The sequence below is a fragment of the Monodon monoceros genome, unplaced genomic scaffold, assembly GCF_005190385.1.
Source record: "Monodon monoceros isolate NGI ecotype Baffin Bay Population unplaced genomic scaffold, NGI_Narwhal_1 Super_Scaffold_6, whole genome shotgun sequence".
In the NCBI taxonomy this organism is placed as follows: Eukaryota; Metazoa; Chordata; class Mammalia; order Artiodactyla; family Monodontidae; genus Monodon; species Monodon monoceros.
The window spans coordinates 13,923,874-13,947,657 of record NW_021703783.1 but is presented as its reverse complement, the minus strand read 5'-3'; the positions used below and the strand labels follow the sequence as shown (position 1 = coordinate 13,947,657).

General features: G+C 36.1%; 1 protein-coding gene across 1 annotated transcript in view; it reads right to left on the bottom strand.

Moving 5' to 3' along the window:
- Window positions 1-23,784, bottom strand: part of PIK3C2G (phosphatidylinositol-4-phosphate 3-kinase catalytic subunit type 2 gamma) — a 394,030-nt gene that overhangs the window by 346,491 nt on the left and 23,755 nt on the right. Inside the window, exon 2 of the mRNA XM_029205345.1 lies at window positions 385-1,131. Within this exon, the coding sequence (XP_029061178.1) occupies window positions 385-1,050 (666 nt within the window). The 5' untranslated portion in view covers window positions 1,051-1,131. The remainder of the gene's footprint in view (window positions 1-384; window positions 1,132-23,784) is intronic.

Below are 23,784 nucleotides of genomic sequence, written 5' to 3'. Positions count from 1 at the left end.
GTAATATAACTCAAAATATAAATGTAATGAAACATATGTATGTTTCTATGTGTGCATAACGACACAATAAGAATAGAAAATACTATCATTTAAACCTCCAACTGTGATATTTTTATCTAATTAAATGTAAATACTATAACATTTGATTTAGTTTTGATGAAACCAGAACTTTAAAAATATTATAAAAATTTTCCCTTTCTTTAGAAAAAATCATTAATTCAGGAACACAGAATTTGTGAATAAGTTTTTTTTCCCCAAAAGTATTGATAATATTAATACATTCCCCTAATTAAGATTAGTTACTCTCATTACCAAATTAACCCAGCACATTATTGAATGATTCTTTCAGATTCGTATTTTTAGGTTGACATATATGACACATACCTCTTTGTTCTTTGGCAATGTGCTTTCCCAGGTCCTGGGTAGAAAAGAACCTTTAAAGAGCATCAGAGATGGTTCCACAATGTTCATATTTCTACTGCTTTTATTTTCTTCTTTTGGCATCAAGTCAGTTGAGAAGGATGGATATATAGGAGGAATGCTACGTTCAAATCCTATATGGTAGTTATCCAGTTCACTCCGTGAATTAATTTCATCCACACTAGTGGATGATGGAGGTAAAATATTGAATCCGTAATCATCAGCACCATGGTATTTTCCTATGGGGTTTCCCCCAAAGCTTTCTTTATTTATGTTTTGAGGATTTGGTAGCACGGAATGCCTAAAACCAATTACTCCTGTTTTATTAACTTGGTGACAGGAGAGTTCTGTGCTTTTAGAAGTGAATTCATTCAAGGATATTTGGTGTGCTTCATCTAATGAATGCCTTTTTGAGTCCCAGTGTGGTCCACTGGGCACAAAAATGGTGTTTTCTTCAATTTCTCTCTGATAGAGTGGGATTGTATTACTGATCTCATCTACTACATAATCAAAACCCAGACCGGTGTGGCTAGGAAAAAGAGGTTGATTTACAGAGTGAAATTCTTGGTGCTTTTGCTGCTTTTCATGTGATTCACTGGGATTTAGATCTGTTTTCCAACAATATGCCATTCTTTATTTTATGTAACTGAGAGGGTTGACTCTGCTCCAAATATCTCCTAGATGATATTATAAAAGATGATAGGAATTTTCCTAGAAAAAGCATACAAGGAAACAAAAAAACTTTAATTAGAAATAAAAGAGCTTGCAAGAAAGAAATATGTTGAGTAAATACAAACAATTGTTTTGAAGTTTCTCCTTAGCAAATGAAATAATTCCATGAGTAATATAAAACTCCATCAGGGCTCACAATATTAAAGTCCAAGGGGCAGTATTGACTTCAGAGACATTCATGAAACTCCTGTGATAGAAAAATAAGTCCACTTCAATTATGACAGGAGTTTCATGAATCAATCCAAAGACAATATTCCCCTTTGGACTCCTTTTCCTACTGAAAATCCACTTGCCGACAGCAGCATTATCTCCCTCAGTATTCAGTCATCTATCAGCATGGTAGTATGCTAAAGTCTTTTTATTATCTTAAAAGTCTCTTCGTGATCAACAGTTATTCCATCCCTAGATACAGTCTTAACTTCTTTCTCCTCTCCATAACCAATCATCTTATAGGTTGGCTAGATCCGTTCGTCTCTTCCCCAAAACTTCTTTAAATAATTGCAAACCTCTTTCATCATTTCTCCAGAACAACTTTCATTAAGTTTACTAATGAGTAAATTCAACTAATGTTTATCAGTCTCTATTTTATCTCTTTGCAAAATTTGAGTCCGTTCATTCACTATCCTTCTTATTTTAAAATTTCTTGCTGTGTCCTACTTTGGCTCTCTGTGACACTGTACTCTCTGAGTTCTTTGTTAGCTCCTTCTCAAGACTCCTTTGTCTATTACTCATTTTCTACCTGACCCTTGTCAGAGCTTCTTTTCTTCTCAATTATTCTCTTCTTGTAAGTTATTTCATACCTCCTGTGGTTTAAATTACCATCTATATGCCAATGACTCCAAACTAGATGATTCTTATTATTATCTGCTCAGTGTCTCCACTTTGAATTTTTTTTTTAACCTCTAAGACAAAGTCCAAAACCTAAATCAAAATTCACCCATGAACCTGCTCCTATCCTAGCATCCTCTGTGAAAGAAAATAACCCAGCCATTCACTCAGTTGTTTAGCCCAGAAACCAGGGTTTTATCTTTGAATCTTCCCACACCTTTATTCTTCTACATCCAATAAACCACAAATTCCTGTAGGAAGTCCTTCTTCCTTTCTCTGTCTACCATTGCCACAATCCTCGTCTATAGTTTTCATCTTCTCACCTGCAATGTTGCATTGTCTCTGAAACTGCTTCTACATTTTCTGCAATTCATTCTTGTGTCCTGTAGTCCATTTTTTAATATTATAGTGTTATATTTAAGAGACTGACCATGTATCTCTCCTGGATATAGCTTTTCAGTGGTTTCTCACTGCCTCAGATAACATGTATAGATGTTACATATGTAAGATTTCACTTTCCCATTAGATCATTAGGCCATGTTAGTCTTTGTTGCTTATAACTCAGTACCTAGTACTTTGCTTTACTCAGACTAGTTACTCATTTATATTTATTGATCAAGTGATTTAATAAATTAGAAAAATTATAATAGAATTATAACAAAATAAAATTGAAAAGTATTTGTCATTTTATGGAGTTAATAATTCACTTAAAAATCGTATGTGTGTCTGTTAAAGACAAAAACATTTTAAAGGATAATTATGATAATTGTTACCTATCAAATATTATTTTCTATCAATGTGTTTTGCAATAGCAATTTATTTGCATTATATTGGCACCAAAAATTTACTTAAAACTCATGATCACCTGAGAAATAAGTGAATTAGATTTATTATACTTCACTCAGGAAATTGAACTGATAGGTTTGAGAAAGATTTTCAAGAGATGTAAATAAAGTGTGTATAGAAGGAAATATAGCAGAGGGAGGAACAATCCCAAACACATTCTGTGAGACCACCATCACCCTGATACCAAAACCAGACAAAGATGTCAAAAAGAAGGACACTACAAGTCAATATCACTGATGAACATAGATGTAAAAATTCTCAACAAAATATTAGCAAACAGAATCCAACAGCACATTAAAAGGATACTACACTGTGATCAAGTGGGATTTATCCCAGGAATGCAAGGATTCTTCAATATATGCAAATCAATCAATGTGATAAACCATATTAACAAACTGAAGGAGAAAAAGCATATGATCACCTCAGTAGATGCAGAAAAAGCTTTTGACAAAATTCAACACCCATTTATGATAAAAACCCTCCATAAAGTAGGCATAGAAGGAACTTATCTTAACATAATAAAGGCCATATATGACAAACACACAGCCAACATCATTCTCAGTGGTGAAAAACTGAAACCATTTCCTCTAAGATCAGGAACAACACAAGGCTGCCCACTCTCACCATGATTATTTAACACAGTTTTGGAAGTTTTAGCCACAGCAATCAGAGAAGAAAAAAAAAAGGAATCTAAATCGGAAAAGAAGAGGTAAAGCTGTCACTGTTTGGAGATTACATGATATTATACATAGAGAATCCTAAAGATGCTACCAGAAAACTACTAGAGCTAATCAATGAATTAATGCACAGAAATCTCTTGCATCCCTATACACTAATGATGAAAAATCTGAAAGAGAAATTAAGGAAACACTCCCATTTACCATTGTAACAAAGAGAATAAAATACCTAGGAATAAACCTACCTAAGGAGACGAAAGACCTGTATGCAGAAAACTACAAGACACTGATGAAAGAAATTAAAATTGATACAAACAGATGGAGAGATATACCATGTTCCTGGATTGGAAGAATTACCATTGTGAAAATGACTATACTGCCCAAAGCAATCTCCAGATTCAGTGCAATCCCTGTCAAACTACCACTGGTATTTTTCACAGAACTAGAAAAAAGAATTTCACAATTTGTATGGAAACACAAAAGACACCGAATAGCCAAATCAATCTTGAGAAAGAAAAACAGAGCTGGAGGAATCAGGCTCCTGGCCTTCAGACTATACAAAAAGCTACAGTAATCAAGACAGTATGGTACTGGCACAAAAACAGAAATATAGATCAATGAAACAGGATTGAAAGCCCAGAAATAATCCCACGCACATATGGACACCCTATTTTGATAAAGGAGGCAAGAATATACAATGGAGAAAGGATAGCCGCTTCAGTAAGTGGTGCTGGGAAAACTGGACAGCTACATGTAAAAGAATGAAATTAGAATACTCCCTAACACCATACACAAAATAAATTCAAAACGGATTAAAGACCTAAGTGTAAGACCAGACACTATCAAACTCTTAGAGGAAAACGTAGGCAGAACGCTCTATGACATAAATCACAGCAAGATCCTTTTTGACCCACCTCCTAGAGAAATGGAAATAAAAAAGAAAAATAATCAAATGGCACATAATGAAACGTAAAAGCTTTTGCACAGCAAAGGAAATCATAAACAAGACAAAAAGACAACCCTCAGAATGGGAGAGAATATTTGCAAATGAAGCAACTGACAAAGGATTAATCTCCAATATTACAAGCAGCTCAATATCAAAAAAACAAACAACCCAATCCCCAAATGGGCAGAAGACGTAAAGAGACATTTCTCCAAAGAAGATATACAGATTGCCATGGAACACATGAAAGGATGCTCAACATCACTAATCATTAGAGAAATGCAAATCAAAACTACAGTGAGGTATCACCTCACACCAGTCAGAATGGACATCATCAAAAAATCTACAAACGATAAATGCTGGAGTGGGTGTGGAGAAAAGGGAACCCTCTTGGACTGTTGGTGGGAATGTAAATTGGTACAGCCACTATGGAGAACAGTATGGAGGTTCCTTTAAAAGACTAAAAATAAAACTACCATATGACCCAGCAATCCCATTACTGGGCATATACCCTAAGAAAACCATAATTCAAAAAGAGTCATGTACCACAATGTTCATTGCAGCTCTATTTACAGTAGCCAGGACATGGAAGCAACCTAAGTGTCCATCGACAGATGAATGGATAAAGAAGATGTAGCACATATATACAATGGAATATTATCAGCCATAATAAGAAATGAAATTGAGTTATTTGTGTTGAGGTTGATGGACCTAGAGTCTGTCATACAAAGTGAAGTAAGTCAGAAAGAGAGAAGCAAATACCGTATGCTAACATATATATATGGAATCTAAAAAAAAAAAAAAAGTTCTGAAGGACCTAGGGGCAGGACAGAAATAAAGATGCAGACGAGAGAATGGACTTAAGGGGGAAGGGTAAGCTGGGACGAAGTGAGAGAGTGACATAGACATATATACACTACCAAATGTAAAATAGATAGCTAGTGGGAAGCAGCCACGTAGCACAGGGAGATCAGCTCGGTGCTTTGTGACCACTTAGAGGGGTGGGATAGGGAGTGTGGGAGGGAGACGCAAGAAGGAGGAGATATGGGGATATATTTATATGTATAGCTGATTCACTTTGTTATAAAGCAGAATCGAACACTCCATTGTAAAGCAATTATACTCCATTAAAGATATTTTTTTAAAAAGTGTTAACTAGGAAATTAATGTATAAAATGTTACTCCAAACTATTCTAATACATGGGTCACATAGACACATTATCTAGCCATAATCCCTTTTTCAGGAATTGCCATTTTTCCCCCTGCACGTTAGTAGTGAAAGCTCTGCTTCTTTATAGCAAATTATTCTCTTTCATCTATCTCTGTCATGGAACTCAGAATTTGTCAGCAGGTGTGACTTTACTCTGACGACCATAGTTAATATCCTGTTCCAGTCTTCCTTAGCCTAGCCTGCTCTGGCTTAACTTAAATACAGTACATATGGCTATATTATATTGACTTTTAAATTTTTTGTGGTTTCAAGAGAACTGTTTTTAAATTAGTTTTAAAATTGTCTAGAGCCATAAAGGAGGTCTTTAAATGAAGTATGAGTGGTCTAATGCTGAAATTAAAGATTCACTTAAGCTATACCACCTTATTGTTATTAATAATAATGATACTTAACATTTTTTGAGCACTTGCTCTGAGCTACTGCTTTATATACACGAACATGTTTACATGTATTAACATATCATCTCAACCTATGATATTATTACTGCCATTTAACAAATGAGGAAACTGAGGCACAGAAAGGTGAATCAAGTTACCCAAGGTTTGAGGGTTTGTGTTCACAGATTTGTTTTAAACAGGAATTAAAGACAGCATTTGGGTGATAACGCCATACTAATACGACATCTAGAACATGCCTGAATTTAGGTACTGAAACACAGCATTAACTCAACTCAAACTATCTTTGCTGAAAAGAGTTGAAAACTTTAAAATTTTTATTAATAATAATATTTTTCCATGCATTTCTTGCAGCACTGTTACTTGAAATGAGTTAGAGGCCTGTCTGAAAAAATCTCATTATAATGCATAAGAGATACTTATTCATATTGAAAATGTAATAAAACAATCCAGATTCATTTTTTTAATATTAAATTTGGTGATTTTAAGGGATTTCTAATAATTTTACGTCTCCTCTTTACCATCACAATCTAGAAGCTAGACTATCTCTTAGTTTATAAGCAAACAAAAATGTGATTTAGTGCTAGCTGGTAAATGTATGCACTCTGCATTATGAAGTAATGCATGAAATAGTAAAAGTCGTATACCTTGAGCTATACATACAACATGGTAGCAAATACGTCATAATTGAGAGGGCATGGCTATTGGTTCCTGATTTAAATAAGACTCTGCAAAACTATAGAAAAAAACCTGTGTGGTAAGCAGAGTAATGCCCCCCTGCAAATATTCCCATATCTTAATCCTTGGAAACTGTGACTGTTAGATTTAAGTGACAAAGAAGAATTGAGGTTGTAAATGGAATTAAGTTTCCTAGTCAACTTACCTTAAAATAGGAAATTATTTGAATAGGCTCAGTATAATCACAAGGATCCTTAAAACTAGAAAAGGAGGCAGAAGAGGTCAGAGAGATATTCAGGGAGGACTCAACCTGCTTTTACTGGCTTTGAAGATGCAAAAAGGGGCCATGAGCCAAGGAACGTGAGCAGCCTCTAGAAGCTAGAAAGGGCAAGGGAATGGATTTCCCCCTAGAAGCATCGAGAAAGGAACACAGCCCTTGATTTTAGCACAGTGAGACTTGTGTTGTATTTCTGGCTGACAGAATTATACGATAATAATTTGTGTTGTTTTAAGTAACTAAGTTTGCGATCATTTGTTACAGTGGCAATAAAAAATCAATACAACATGAAAACTGGAATCTGCTTCCTGAACGGACTGGAAAATCAGGGACTAGTAGAAGGATAGCAGACCACAGAAAAACACTCCTCCATTCTTTGTTGGTAAGTTCAGCTAAATTCGAACAGGGATGTTTAAAAGGTGTTAGTAATGACAACTTAGTATTCTGCAATAGCTTATAACTTTCTATTCAGTTCGGCTTTCAAAAGATCTGTTTTTATTGAGGGTTAATTGCTCAATTGTCTTCAAAGAAAAAGTAGAGACAAAATTTGGGTACCTATCAGAGAAAGGGCAGCCCCTGCCAGCTGCTTCCACTTTCTAATTCTACTAAGTTGCAAATATCATTCAAATAGCCCCAGTGTTCAGAATGGGAACAAAAAATGTTTATTTTACAAAAGAACAAAGAACTTTTCTGAAAATGTCTGTTCTTGATCCAAAAAGTCCTGGCTACATTACTGAATAAGTATATCTGCAGGGGCGAGATGAGAAGAGTGTGAAAGGAGTAAATTATGAGATTGAAGGAAAATGATCTTTTTCTTCAGATAACAAGTTGTAGGCATTGAAAACTGACCAGTTTTTACAATATATATTAATGTCATGGGAGATAAAGATCATGCCAACATAAGCCATGTCACAGTCTAATCAAACTAAACCGTCTGTATTTTGGTAAGGTGGAGGGTAAGTCCATATATCTATAGCAGCTAAGCTGGGTCCTGAGAAGACTCTGAGTTGGACACATGGCCTGAAATTCCCATCTCTCCATCTTCTGAGCCAATTTTATATATCATGCAGACACTCATATTTTAGATAGACATAAGTATGATCTTTTTCAGCTCAATTTGCTGAATGAATACAGAGAAGAGCACAACTATATATATATAAATATATATATATATATAGTGTTTATATAATTTAATGAAATGTATATATAATTAATCTATATTATGTATAAAATTTACACTAGCTTACTTTTTCCATTTCTAATTTGGAAATGAGTGGTAAGGTAAACATATTATTTTCATGATCTCTAATTATTTTCACCTAGGTGCAAACAAGAGATGCTTGGGAAAAACATTAATTTCCAAGGAGTCTTTATCAGGTGCCTTTTTGTGTGAACAACTGACATTTTCTTAGTCATGTATAATCCTATAGAAGACTCACTTCCTATTAGACTGCCTAAAGCTCTTCGTATATGGAAAATTTGAAGCTGTCACTTATGCTTATGTTTGAGAGATATTGACTTGAATACATCAATTCATTTATTCATACCTCTATTTACTCATTTGCACATTTATTTATTCAGTACCTGTTTTAAAAGATTTTGTGTCAAGTACTGTGCAAAGCACTGGGAATATAAAAATGATAAAGCTCAGCTGTTGCCCTCAAGTACCTCACAGACATAAATTTATAATACGTTATTATATGACAATGACTTTAACAGATGCAGTCTTCATTTTGTTTGGGGGAATTTCATATAGAACATTGTTAAGATTATTTTTGCCTTAGAGAAAGCAGAAGTAAAATTCATGAAGGACATATTTAAGGTTTATGTATTGGGTATGTTCTTATTTAGAATATGCAATATATCAGAGATAATTTTATGCAGGTCATTGAGACCTGGTTTCAAGAATACTTTGATTCCTAAGTATTCTTAAGTTTTCAGCCCCAAACATGATAAAGCAGTTGAAACAGTAATTCATTCAGTTCCTCTGAATGTGTCTTAGGAGTAGATATGACAATGGAAAGTCAGCCTCCAGCTCTGATGTAACAACTTTGGGGGAAATGATCTAGTGGGAATGAAGCCTGTTTCAGGGGAGGACACGGACAATCAAGGAATATGACATCAACTCTTAAGGGAGGAGGTCCTCAGACCCAATCCTGGGGGCTCCATAAATGCAGCCTAGTGGTATTTGGGAAGAACCAACAGTGCTTCACCTATTGTGAGACAAATCTATTCTGAAAAATCAGCACTATGAGAATTTTTATGTGATCAAAGCAGTAGTGGCTGCTGTTTTCTTTTTCTACTGCAACCAATATGTAGGTCCCCATCCCCTATTTAAGTCTCTGTTATTGAATTTTCTATTAGTAATGAATGGGTAAGTTAGAGAGTTACTTTCGATAACTTATTTGGTTTTCAGAGGAATCCTTTACATTAAACCTTTAAGCAATAGTATTAGGAAAAGACAGTTGCAGTTTATCAAAGTGAGTTGGGTAAGGTTTCAGGAAGAGAAGATTCCTAAACTGATGGAAGGAAGAGTAGCAGTTTTCCAGACAGGTTTGGGACAAGGAAGAGGAGGTCCTTTGTTTTCCAGACAGAGACTATTATTTGTGAAAAGTCAAGGAGAAAAATAAGAAGAAAGAAAACCAAGAATAGGAAAAATGGGATAAAGAAACTGTGTAATCCAGAAGAAGAAAGATGAAGAAGATGGTAGAAAGGTTAAGATGTGAAAAGGTACTCTGTTGGGAACAGAGTACTAGCTGCTGAGTTAGAGTAGTGAAGAGACTAACATAGTCTTGTAACCAAATGGAAAAGAGAATTATCATCAAATTTTTTGGCAGCAACACCTTGTGCCGGAAGAAAATTGAGTTATATATTTAAGATATACAAGAAAAGAAATTGTGAACCAAGAATATGTGTTCACTTAAACTGACTTCCAAATTAAAATTCCTCAAACTGCCATGGCCACACAACAACTTAGGGAATATTGTTTTTATGGACTATTTATTAATCAGCTACTGGAGAATAAGCTTCAGATAATCAAAATGACAGAGATACATCAACATTAAGACTATCGATGGGTATTGAATATATACATATTTTCTTGAAGAACTCAAATAGATGAGGGTTATGGAGACAGTTTAATATGGCTGTCTGCACTGAAAATGTAGATAGGGTTCAGCTTTAATAAAAGGCAGGGGAAATGAAGAGAACATATACACATTTTTTGAAAACTCTTTATTAATCATATGGGTGATTGTGTTAGAATTGTTATCCTTAGAATACTTATATGTAATGCTAGGTAAAACAAATGAATAATTCTGGCATTCCCAGTGCCCTTAATAACCAGTAATCTTAGTAGTATAAACCAGTAATTTTAGTAGTATAAAATTATACCTGAAAGTATCAGAACAAACTCATCAGGTTTTAAAAAAAATCTATAATTATCTATCCATAGCTTTTTTCCTTGGAAAGGCCTAGAAATAATGCCTATCTTAATAGCAGTGAGCATCCCTACCATCCAGACTGTTTGAAATACCACTTCCTCCTAAAAGAAAGAAGCCTACTTGGAGTACCACCTGATTTTGAGAAAAGGACAGCTAATGAGCATAGGATATCCTATTATTTTAGTTAATAAGGAAGCTATTACAAAGTACAAGGATGCACCAATAGAAGTTGAGCACCAGCTTGAAAAGGCTCACATTGGCCTAAAAGTATAATAAACTGAAATGGATGAAAACATATCAAACATGTTAAGTGCATGAATTCATAATGAGACACATACACACATACAATTAATTAATTGCCTTTGTACAGCACAGGGTTAATAAAATACACAATAAAACATGTTTTGTCTTTTTTATATGAAATGAACACTGGATAACTAAGTAATAGATGAGGCAAAGTTTCTCTTTGTACAAGTATTGCAAAACATAAGTAAAGAAAGAATGATGAAGTTGGGTTATCAATATTTTACAGTAAGTCATGAATTATAAAATCTAGGCATAAAGCATTGGTGGTTGCTAACATCACAAAAAGTGGAGCAGCCAGCATTTTGTGCCTTCTGATAAAGAATTCAAAACTACCATGAAGAAGTCTTGCCAGAAAATCTAACCTTAATCTATCTGATTAAGCTTCTAGATCTAATCACCATGCACAAGAAACACAGGGTAGAGGAGACATGTTAAACTAAATCAGGATGGAAATTGATATAGAAAAATAAGCTGGCTTCTTCAACAAATGAATTAGAAGGGAAAAAAAAAGAAAGGGGGATGAAATACATCAATTGAAAAAGACTGTAAAAACCCACACCTACACCCCACCTCCCCACAAAAAAGAAGGTAAAACAAAGCCATGCACTCTAGGGATACACACTTGAATGATGAAACTATATAGAAAAGTACAGAAGAGACATCAGAAGAGCTGTTGTTCTTGGGGAGAGGAAAGGTATTGTAAGGGGTGAATGGAGGGCTTTTGGATGGCAGGAAAGGTTTATCTCTTGACATGGAGGGTGGTTAGAAGGTTGTTCAATTTATAATAGTACATTAAGCTATACATTTGTTTTATGTAGTTGGTAATATAAATTTTTTTAAAAGGAAGAGATAGCTTGATTTCTTGCTATCCAGTGAATCCCACTTGAATCCCAGTGTGGGAGAAAACCAATATTTAATGAATGAATCTAAAAAGAAAAAGTACAAAATAACCTGAAAGGTAGGAAGAGGAACTATAAGCCACTATCACTTCACTTTGTCCACTTCTGGTCCTGGTAAGAGGGAAAGAAGTGAAAGGCAAGTGGCTTCCTTTCAAGAACCTGATTATGAAGTTGCACATATCACTTCTGCTCACATACATTGGCCTGAATATATAACTGTAAGGAAGGCTGGGAAATGTAGTTCCTTATTGTGTTGCCAGGAGACCAGAAGAAAGACAGATGTTGTATTACTAAAAGGAAAAATAATGGAGAACTTGAAGTTCTCTGGGAGGCCTGGAGTTGGAATGGGAAATGAAGATGCTGAACCAGGTGTAACTAGGAGCAAAAGTCCTTAATGGATGTGGAGGAACAAGGTCAGAGGATGTCAGTAAGTAGAAGGGACACCGGTAGGAGAGCAAGATGTTATTGGACCCTGGTTGTCCTTGCCTCCTGTTCCTTGGTATGAGGGGCATGGGAGAATGAACAGCTTCCACAGGAGAGCTACAAAGAAGCAGAGTCCTTGGAGAGCCAGGGTTCCCTTTTGGAAAAGGAAGTGAAGAGGGCTAAAGAAATCAACAATGCATCTTGCATAGATTAAATCTCAACTGGATAAACACTTCCCACTGCACATTTTAAAAGTTGGGATTTCTGTCACTCCTTTTACTTTGAGGAGATATGGAGTACAAAACATTAGTTAATCAGTTCAGCTCTAGTTCTTAAAATTATGTTTAATTTAAATATTTAATTTTTTAAAATAACAGCAAATATTAGTATGTTTTTAGTAAATAACTTGAAGCATATCAAAGTTACCTGTTTAGAATATGAGATGCTTCATTGTTTTATACTAATATAATTTACAAAATTTTCCATACATGGGGCTTCCCTGGTGGCGCAGTGGTTGAGAGTCCGCCTGCCAATGCAGGGGACACGGGTTCGTGCCCCGGTCTGGGAGGATACCACATGCCGTGGAGCGGCTGGGCCCATGAGCCATGGCTGCTGAGCCTGCGCGTCCGGAGCCTGTGCTCTGCAATGGGAGGGGCCACAACAGTGAGAGGCCCACGTACCGCAAAAAAAAAAACTTAAAATTAAGATACCATATGATCCAGCAATCCCACTCCTGGATATATATCCAGAAAAGATGAAAACTCTTAATTGGAAAAGATACAGGCCCCCCAGCGTTCATAGCAGCACTATTTACAACAGGCAAGACATGGAAGCAACCTAAGTGTCAATCGACAGATGAATGGATAAAGAAAATGTGGTGTGTGTGTGTGTGTGTGTGTATACACACACACAAAGTACTATTACTCAACCATAAAAAAGAATGAAATAAAACTATCTGCAGTAATGTAGATGGACCTAGAGATTATCATACTAAGTGAAGTAAGTCAGACAAAGACAAATCACATGATATTACTTATATGTGGAATCTAAAAAAATGATACAAATGAACTTATTTACAAAACAGAAACAGACTCACAGACATAGAAAACAAATTCATGGTTACCAAAGGGGAAAGGGGAGGAGGGATAAATCAGGAGTTTGGGATTAGCATAAACACACTACTGTATATAATATAGTTAAACAACAAGGACCTACTGTATAGCACAGGGAGCTATATTCAATATCTTGTAATAATCTATAATGAAAAAGAATATGAAAAAGAATATAGATATATGTGTGTATAACTGAATCACTTTGATGTACACCTGAAACTAATACAACATTGTAAATCAACTGTACTTCAATTTAAAAAATAAATAAAATAAAACATACATCTGAAAGGTGTACATCATATGATTCACTGCATAAGAGCTACAACAATAGGAATGCATCTAAAAATCAACATAGTATAAGAATTAAATGAATTAGTGTGTAAAGGCTGAATGAAAAAAGCAGGCAAAATCAGAAAACTTAAAACAACCTGAAAAAGCTTGTAAATTGTAGAAAAAGAAAGCTGGTTGACAGACTGTGAGCTTAGTAAATGAGTTCAGTTCCCTAATCTTAGAATAATGATAATAAAATAAATTGAGGTTTCTAAAATCAGTCCAGTTGACTTTCTTTAAATGGAATCTGGCTGGTAGTGTGTGACTTAAAAAATTAACCGAATATTAAAAAAATGAAAAAGTCTATTCATTGTATAACATTGCCAGCAACAAAGACTGGCAACCATTCATTTGATTACCCAAATTTTTACCATATGTAAGACAAAGCAGATCAATCTGAAATAGAAAGAAAAAAAAACTGGATGGCACTTTCTTTATTATCTTAAGGATATGAATTGCTTTATTATCTGAAGGAGAATAAATCTACCAGTCTGAACAGTGTTAAGGAGATGACCAATTTCCTTGCTACTGCCTGACTCGGAGATCTAGTATCGGATCAACTCTCCCCACCACCCAAAGAAGGGTATCTACAGGCAGGGCCACTTTACCATCCCCCTTTCTACATGTTTTCTAAGACTAAAATTTGTATTAATGCAAAATATTCAGAGACTACAGTGGCTAAGCATTTGGTTTGCTGCATCTGAGAATGTGAAAAAAGGAAGTGCCATAAGAAAGTACAAAGGTAGACCACTTCTGGCAAAATAACTATACATTGTTTAGAATTACCTAGAAAAATGCTTACCTTCTCAAAGTAGTCAACTAGACCACAGAAGCAAGACTGGTGAAGTACAGAATTTAGAGAAATTAAGTGACTGCCAGTGACCAGTAATTAGACTAAGTCTGTTCACATTTACCATTGCTCTAGCTAAAAATCTGAGAAACGTGTTTTAACAGCAACCAGGAAAACGAGAGTAACCAGAAGAAACTACAAACATTATTTCTGAGTAATCAGTGGAGAGAATCTTCATTCCTAAAGGATGAGTAGTTGGAAAAAAATCAAATTAGAGATGTGAAAATATTCTGCAAGAAGTAAAATAACTAACAAGACACAAGGCATTTTTGAAAAATATATGCTATAGTACACCTAAGTAAATTTTATAAAAACATAAGCATTTTTGTTTTTATAAAATTAAGAAATGTGTTCAGTGAAATAAGATATAAAAATAAAAATTAAAATAATATAGGAATAAAATGAAGAATAAAGATATGGAGGAAATGGATAAAAGGGATGTTAATAAAAATGGGGCTTAATGAGCTACTAAGATATAAAGAAACTAAAAATTCAGTGACACATTTAAAATATTCATTAAAAGCAGAATTGACAAAGCAGAAAATGAAATTTTGAGATGAACATTGAGAACCACTCTATGAATACAGAGGAAAAGGAACTAGTGATAGAAATGAATGAGAGGTACTCTTGAAATTGCAGAAGTCAAAGAAAGGACATCTGACATCATATTATTGAAATGAAACAGAGGTAACATTGAAGATTGCCAAAAGAAATCTAACTGGGCTGAATAAAGCTCTGCATATGCATATCAAACCTGAATACATATATGAGACACATACAACCAGGAAAAATTAAGGAAATATGTAAACTTTTTAAAGGAGGAGGGGAAGAGGAGGGAAAAAATAAATAAAGTTAGTCTGGACATAGACTTCACCTTTAAACACTAACTGTCCCAGGACAAGGGGACAGTAGCTACATAGTTTCGAGAGTAAATATGTTTTATGTCAGTCATTCAGTTTGCCATTTATATGTGAAAACAGCTAAAACATATTTGCATGTATGTAAGTGCTCAGAAATCTTTGTACCCTTCTAATGGAAAAGGTGCACCGGATGACAAACTTTTAATCACAAATAAGAACTCAAGATTAGGGACCTAAGAGTAGGTATTAGTACTGGGAGATTGGCTTGATACTTTGCGATGACCTAGAGGGATGGGATAGGGAGGATGGGAGGGAAGCTCAAGAGGGAGGGGATATGGGGACATGTGTATGCATATGGCTGATTCTTTGTGTTGTGCAATAGAAACTAAAACAGTATTGTGAAGCAATTATACTCCAATAAAGATCTATTAAAAATTTTTAATAAATCACCTAATGTTGACTTAGTCTAAATAATTATTAAAAACATAATTTTAAATATAATAACTGCAAAGATTGTTTGGTATTAATAAGCTAGATGAGAAATCATAGACCATTCCAAAACTGAAAGGCATGCTAAATTTTCTGCCTTAAAAGGAGAAAGGGGATTAAAGTATGCTATTTCCTTTTCAACAGTGATTAAGAAAAAATTAATTCATATATAATTATTTGTACAAATATATAATTGTAATGTGTCACAGAGACATATTAGTTGAAGAAGAACAGTGTGTATAACTTCCAAACCACCAGAAGAATCAAAATTTGGTAACATTTGCATTATACTCATCAGGAAAATGGGAAAAGTATGTATTAAGAATAAAAACCAAAAAAAAAAAAAAGAATAAAAACCAGAATGAGGCAAGTAAGATCAGTGGCATTTCTAATGGCAGTAGTATAAATAGTTAATTGGAATAAAAAACATTATCCAAATATGTAATTTTTAGTTGTGTGGTTTTTGTAACAGAAACAGGAAAAGTATCAAAGTTAAAAGTGTTGCCAAGTATATAACTCAAGCACAGAAACACACGCTCACACACACACACACACCCAATGAAGCAGAATAGGTAATGTAAGTATCTAGTATCAGAAAACAGAATATAGGGTAAAAAAAAGCATCAAGATGATCTTATGGCAATTTCTAGAGATGTTATAGTAGATTTGGACATTTATGTGTTAAATAAAAGTATGTTGTGTGTATACTTTTTTTTAACAACTTTATTGGAGTATAATTGCTTTACAGTGGTGTGTTAGTTTCTGCTGTATAACATAGTGAATCAGCTATACATATACACATATCCCCATATCTCCTCCCTCTTACGACTCCCTCCCACCCTCCCTATCCCACCCCTCTAGGTGGACACAAAGCACCGAGCTGATCTCCCTGTGCTATGTGGCTGCTTCTCACTGGCTATCTATTTTATATTTGGTAGTGTATATATGTCCATGCCACTCTTTCACTTTGTCCCAGCTTACCCTTGCCCCTCCCCATGTCCTCAAGTCCATTCTCTATGTCTGCGTCTTTATTCCTGTCCTGCCCCTACGTTCTTCAGAACCATTTTTTTTTTGTTTTAGATTCCATATATATGTGTTAGAATATGGTATTTGTTGTTCTCTTTCTGACTTACTTCACTTTGTATGACAGACTCTAGGTCCATCCACCTCACTACAAATAACTGAATTTCATTTCTTTTATGGCTGAGTAATAGTCCATTGTATATATGTGCCACATCTTCTTTATCCATTCATCTGTCGATGGACACTTAGGTTGCTTCCATTTCCTGGCTATTGGAAATAGAGCTGCAGTGAACACTGTAGTACATGACTCTTTTCGAATTATGGTTTTCTCAGGGTATATACCCAGTAGTGGGATTGCTGGGTCGTATGGTAGTTCTATTTTTAGGTTTTTAAGGAACCTACAGATTGTTCTCCATAGTGGCTGTATCAATTTACATTCCCACCAATAGTGCAGGAGGGTTCCCTTTTCTCCACACCCTTTCCAGCATTTATTGTTTGTAGATTTTTTGATGATGGCCATTCTGACTGGTGTGAGGTGATACCTCATTGTAGTTTTGATTTGCATTTATCTAATGATTAGTGATGTTGAGCATCCTTGCATGTGTTTGTTGGCAATCTGAATATGTTTGGAAAAATGTCTCTTTAGGTCCTCTGCCCATTTTTGGATTGGGTTGTTTTTTTTCTGATTGAGCTGCATGAGCTGCCTGTATATTTTGGAGATTAATCCTTTGTCAGTTGCTTCATTTGCATATATTTTCTCCTATTCTGAGGGTTATCTTTTTGTCTTGTTTATGGTTTCCTTTGCAGTGCAAACCTTTTAAGTTTCATTAGGTCCCATTTGTTTATTTTTGGTTTTATTTCCATTTCTCTAGGAGGTGGGTCAAAAAGGATCTTGCTGTGATTTATGTCATAGAGCATTCTACCTATGTTTTCCTCTAAGAGTTTTATAGTGTCTGGCCTTACACTTAGGTCTTTAATCCGTTTTGAATTTATTTTGTGTATGGTGTTAGGGAGTATTCTAATTTCATTCTTTTACATGTAGCTGTCCAGTTTTCCCAGCACCACTTACTGAAGCGGCTATCCTTTCTCCATTGTATATTCTTGCCTCCTTTATCAAAATAGGGTGACCATATGTGCGTGGGTTTATCTCTGGGCTTTCTATCCTGTTCCATTGATCTATATTTCTGTTTTTGTGCCAGTACCATACTGTCTTGATTACTGTAGCTTTGTAGTATAGTCTGAGGTCCTGGTGCCTTATTCCTCCAATTCCATTTTTCTTTCTCAAGATTGCTTTAGCTATTCGGGATCTTCTGTGTTTCTATACAAATTGTGAAATTTTTCATTCTAGTTCTGTGAAAAATGCCATTGGTAGTTTGATAGGGATTACACTGGATCTGGAGATTGCTTTGGGCAGTATAGACATTTTCACAATGTTGATTCTTCCAATGCAAGAACATGGTACATCTCTCCATCTGTTTGTATCATCTTTAATTTCTTTCATCAGTGTCTTATAGTTTGCTGCATACAGGTCTTTTGTCTCTTTAGGTAAGTTTATTAGGAGGTGTTTTATTCTTTTTGTTGCAGTGGTAAATGGGAGTTTTTCCTTAATTTCTCTTTCAGATTTTTCATCATTAGTGTATAGGAATGAAAGAGATTTCTCTGCATTAATTTTGTATCCTGCTACTCTACCAAATTCATTGATTAGCTCTAGTAGTTTTCGGGTAGCATCTTTAGGATTCTTTATGTATAGTATCATATCATCTGCAAATAGTGACAGTCTTATTTCTTCTTTTCCAATTTGGATTTTTTTTTCTTTTTCTTCTCTGATTGCTGCGGCTAAAACTTCCAAAACTATGTTGAATAATAGTGGTGAGAGTGGGCAACCTTGTCTTGTTCCTGATCTTAGTGGAAATGGTTTCAGTTTTTCACCTTTGAGAACGATGTTGGCCGTGTGTTTGTCATATATGGCCTTTATTATGTTGAGGTAAGTTCCCTCTATGCCTACTTTCTGGAGGGTTTTTATCATAAACGGGTGTTGAATTTTTTTGAAAGCTTTTCTTGCATCTATTGAGGTGATCATTTGGTTTTTCTCCAATTTGATAACATGGTATATCACATTGATTGATTTGCATATATTGAAGAATCCTTGCATTCCTGGCATAAACCCCACTTGATCATGGTGTATGATCATTTTAATGTGCTGTTGGATTCTGGTTGCTAGTATTTTGTTGAGGATTTTTGCATCTATGGTCATCAGTGATATTGGCCTGTAGTTTCTTTTTTTGTGACATCTTTGTCTGGTTTTGGTATCAGGGTGATGGTGACCTTGTAGAATGAGTTTGGGAGAGTTCCTACCTCTGCTATATTTTGGAAGAGTTTGAGAAGGATAGGTGTTAGCTCTTCTCTAAATGTTTGATAGAATTCGCCTGTGAAGCCATCTGGTCCTGGGCTTTTGTTTGTTGGAAGATTTTTAATCACAGTTTCAATTTCAGTGCTTGTGATTGGTCTGTTCATATTTTGTATTTCTTCCTGGTTCAGTCGCAGAAGTTTGTGCTTTTGTAAAAATTTGTGCATTTCTTCCAGGTTGTCCATTTTATTGGCATACAGTTGCTTGTAGTAATCTCTCATGATCCTTTGTATTTCTGCAGTGTCATTTGTTACTTCCCCTTTTTCATTTCTAATTCTGTTGATTTAAGTCTTCTCCCTTTTTTAGTTGATGAGTCTAGCTAATGGTTTATCAATTTCGTTTATCTTCTCAAAGAACCAGCTTTTAGTTCTATTGATCTTTGCTCTTATTTCCTTCATTTCTTTATCATTTATTTCTGATCTGATCTCTATGATTTCTTTCCTTCTGCTAACGTTGGGGTTTCTTTCTTCTTCTTTCTCTAATTGCTTTAGGTGTAAGGTTAGGTTGTTTATTTGAGACGTTTCTTGTTTCTTGAGGTAGTATTGTATTGCTATAAACTTCCCTCTTAGACCTGCTTTTGCTGCATCCCAAAGGTTTTGGGTCATCGTGTTTTCATTGTCATTTGTTTGTAGGTATTTTTTGATTTCCTCTTTGATTTCTTCAGTGATCTCTTGGTTATTTAGTAGTGTATTGTTTAGCCTCCATGTGTTTGTAGTTTTTACAGATTTTTTCGTGTAATTGATATCTAGTCTTGTAGTGTTGTGGTTGGAAAAGATACTTAATATGATTTCAATTTTCTTTAATTTACCAAGGCTTGATTTGTGACCCAAGATACGATCTATCTTATAGAATGTTCCATGAGCACTTGAGAAGAACGTGTATCCTGTTGTTTTTGGATGGAATGTTGTATTAATATCAATTAAGTCCATCTTGTTTAATGTATCATTTAAAGCTTTTATTTCCCTATTTATGTTCATTTTGGATGATCTGTTCATTGGTGAAAGTGGGGTGTTAAAGTCCCCTACTATGATTGTGTTACTGTTGATTTCCCCTTTCATGGCTGTTAGCATTGCCTTATGTATTGAGGTGCTCCTATGTTGGGTGTATAAATATTTACAATTGTTATATCTTCTTCTTGGATTGATCCCTTGATCATTATGCAGTGTCCTTCTTTGTCTCTTGTAATACTCTTTATTTTAAATTCTGTTTGTTCTGATATGAGAATTGCTACTCCAGCTTTCTTTTGATTTCCATTTGCATGGAATATCTTTTTCCATCCCCTCACTTTCAGTCTGTATGTGTCCCTAGGTCTGAAGTGGGTCTCTTGTAGATAGCATATACACGTCTTGTTTTTGTATCCATTCAGCCAGTCTGTGTCTTTTAGTTGGAACATTTAATCCATTTACATTTAAGGTTGTTATCGATATGTATGTGCCTATTACCATTTTCTTAATTGTTTTGGGTTTGTATTGTAGGTCTTTTCCTTCTCTTCTGTTTCCTGCCTAGAGATGGTCCTTTAGCATGTGTTTTAAAGCTGGTTTGGTGGTGCTGAATTCTCTTAGCTTTTGCTTGTCTGTAAAGGTTAATTTCTCTGTCAAATCTGAATGATATCCTTGCTGGTTAGAGTAATCTTGGTTGCAGGTTTTTCCCTTTCATCAGTTTAAATATGTCCTGCTACTCCCTTCTGGCTTGCAGAGTTTCTGCTGAAAGATCAGCTGTTAACCTTATGGGGATTCCCTTGTATGTTGTCTGTCACTTTTCCTTCGCTGCTTTTTATATTTTTTCTTTGTATTTAATTTTTGATAGTTTGATTAATATGTGTCTTGGCGTTTTTCTCCTTGGATTTATCTTGTGTGGGACTCTCTGTACTTCCTGGACTTGATTGGCTATTTCCTTTCTCATGTTCGGGATATTTTCAATATAATCTCTTCAAATATTTTCTCAGACCGTTTCTTTTTCTCTTCTTCTTCTGGGACCCCTATAATTTGAATTTTGGTGCATTTAATGTTTTCCCAGAGGTTACTGAGACTGTCCTCATTTCTCTTCCTTCTTTTTAATTTATTCTGCTCTGAGGTAATTATTTCCACTATTTTATCTTCCAGGTCACTTAGCCATTCTTCTGCCTCAGTTATTCTACTGATGATTCCTTCTAGAGAATTTTTAATTTCATTTATTGTGTTGTTCATCATTGTTTGTTTCCTCTTTTGTTCTTCTAGGTCCTTGTTCAACATTTCTTGTATGTTCTTCATTGTATTTACAAGATTTTGGATCATCTTTACTATCATTATTCTGAACTTTTTTTCAGGTAGACTGCCTATTTCCTCTTCATTTGTTTGGTCTGCTGGGTTTTTACCTTGTTCCTTCATCTGTTGTGTATTTCTCTGTCTTCTAATTTTGCTTAACTTACTGTGTTTGGTGTCTCCTTTTCACAGGCTGCAGGTTCGTAGTTCCTGTTGTTGTTGGTGTCTGCCCCCAGTGGCTAAGGTTGGTTCAGTGGGTTGTGTAGGCTTCCTGGTGGAGGGCACTGATGCCTGTGTTCTTGTGGATGAGGGTGGATCTTGTCTTTCTGGTGGGCAGGAGTGCATGTGGTGGCGTATTTTTGGGTGTCTGTGACCTTATTATGCTTTTAGGCAGCCTTTTGCTAATGGGTGGGGTTGTGTTCCTGTCTTGCTAGTTGTTTGGCATCGGGTGTCCAGCACTGTAGCTTGCTGGTCGTTGAGCGGAGCTGGGGCTTAGTGTTGAGATGGAGATCTCTGGGAGATTTCGCCATTTGAGATTACGTGGGGTGGGAGGTCTCTGGTGGTCTAATGCCCTGAACTCTGTTCTTCCTCCTCAGAGCTCATGCCTGACCCCCGGCTGGAGTACCAAGAGCCTGTCAGCCACATGGCTCAGAAGAAAAGGGAGGAAAAACAAAAGAAATAAAACAAAATAAAATAAAACTCTTATTAAAATAAAAAAAATCTTTAAATCATTAAAAGTAAAAAAATAAAAGAGTAATGAAAAAGAAAGAAAGAAGAGAATAACCAATCCAAAAACAAATCCACCAGTGTTAACAAGCACTAAAAACTATACTAAAAAAAAAAAAAAAAAAGATAAAATGGACAGACAGAACCCAGAAAAAATGGTAAAAGCAAAGGTATACAGACAAATCACACAAAGAAGCATATACATACACACTCGCAAAAAGCGAAAAAGGATAAATATATATATATATTAAGAAAAAAAAGAAAGAGAGTAACCAAATCAGTAAACAAATCTACCAATGACAATAAGCTCTAAATACTAAACTAAGGTAAACATAAAACCAGAAATAAAAATAGATGCAGAAGGCAAATCCCAAGTCTACAGTTGCTCCCAAAGTCCACCACCTCAGTTTTGGGATGATTCGTTGTCTATTCAGGCATTCCACAGATGCACGGTACATCAAGTTGTTGTGGAGATTTAATCTGCTGCTTCTGAGGGTTCTGGGAGAGATTTCCCTTTCTCTTCCTTGTTCTCACGGGTCCTGGGGTTCAGCTTTGGATTTCATCCTGCCTCTGCATGTAGGTCTCCTGAGGGCGTCTGTTCCCCACCCAGAAAGGACGGGGTAAATAGATTCTGATAGGGGGCTCTGGCTCACTCAGGCGGGGGGAGGGAGGGGTACAGAGGAGCGAGCCTGCGGCGGCAAAGGCTGACATGACATTGCAACAAGCCTGAGGCTTGCCATGTGTTCTCCTGGGGAAGTTGTCCTTGGATCTCAGGACCCTGTCAGTGACAGGGTGCACAGGCTCTGGGGAGGGGAGGTTTGGATAGTGACTTGTGCTTGCACACAGACTTCTTGGTGGCTGCAGCAGCAGCCTTAGGGTTTCATGCCCGTCTCTGGGGTCCGCGCTGATAGCCGCGACTCGCGCCCATCTCTGGAGCTCATTTAGGTGGTGCTCTGAATCCCCTCTCCTAGTGCACTGTGAAACAGTGGTCTCTTGCCTCTTAGGTAGGTCCAGAATTTTTCCCAGACTCCCTACTGGCTAGCTGTGGCACACTAGCCCCCTTCAGGCTGTGTTCACGCAGACAACCCCAGTCCTCTCCCTGGCGTCTGACCTCCGAAGCCCGAGCCTTAGCTCCCAGCCCCCACCCGCCCCGGCAGGTGAGCAGACAAGCCTCTTGGGCTGGTGAGGGCTGGTCGGCAGTGATCCTCTGTGTGGGAATCTCTCCGCTTTGCCCTCTGCATCCCTGTTGCTGCGCTCTCCTCCATGACTCCGAAGCTTCCCCCCAACCCGCGCCCCCGTCCGCCAGTGAAGGGGCTTCCTAGTGTGTAGAAACTTTTCCTCCTTCACCCAGAGGTCCAGATCCTGTCCCAATTCTTTTGTCTCTGGTTTTTCTTTTCTCTTTTGCCCTACCCAGGCATGTGGGGAGTTTCTTGCCTTTGGGAAGTCTGAGGTCTTCTGCCAGGGTTCAGTAGGAGTTATTCCACATGTAGATGTATTTTTGATGTGTTTGTGGGGAGGAAGGTGATCTCCACGTCTTATTCCTCTGCCATCTTGAAGGTCCCCCCCCATGTATACTTTTTTAGTGGTGAATTAATGGACACCTCTGGGATTTTGTAACCAACTCAATTTATTATTAAATTTTATACTTA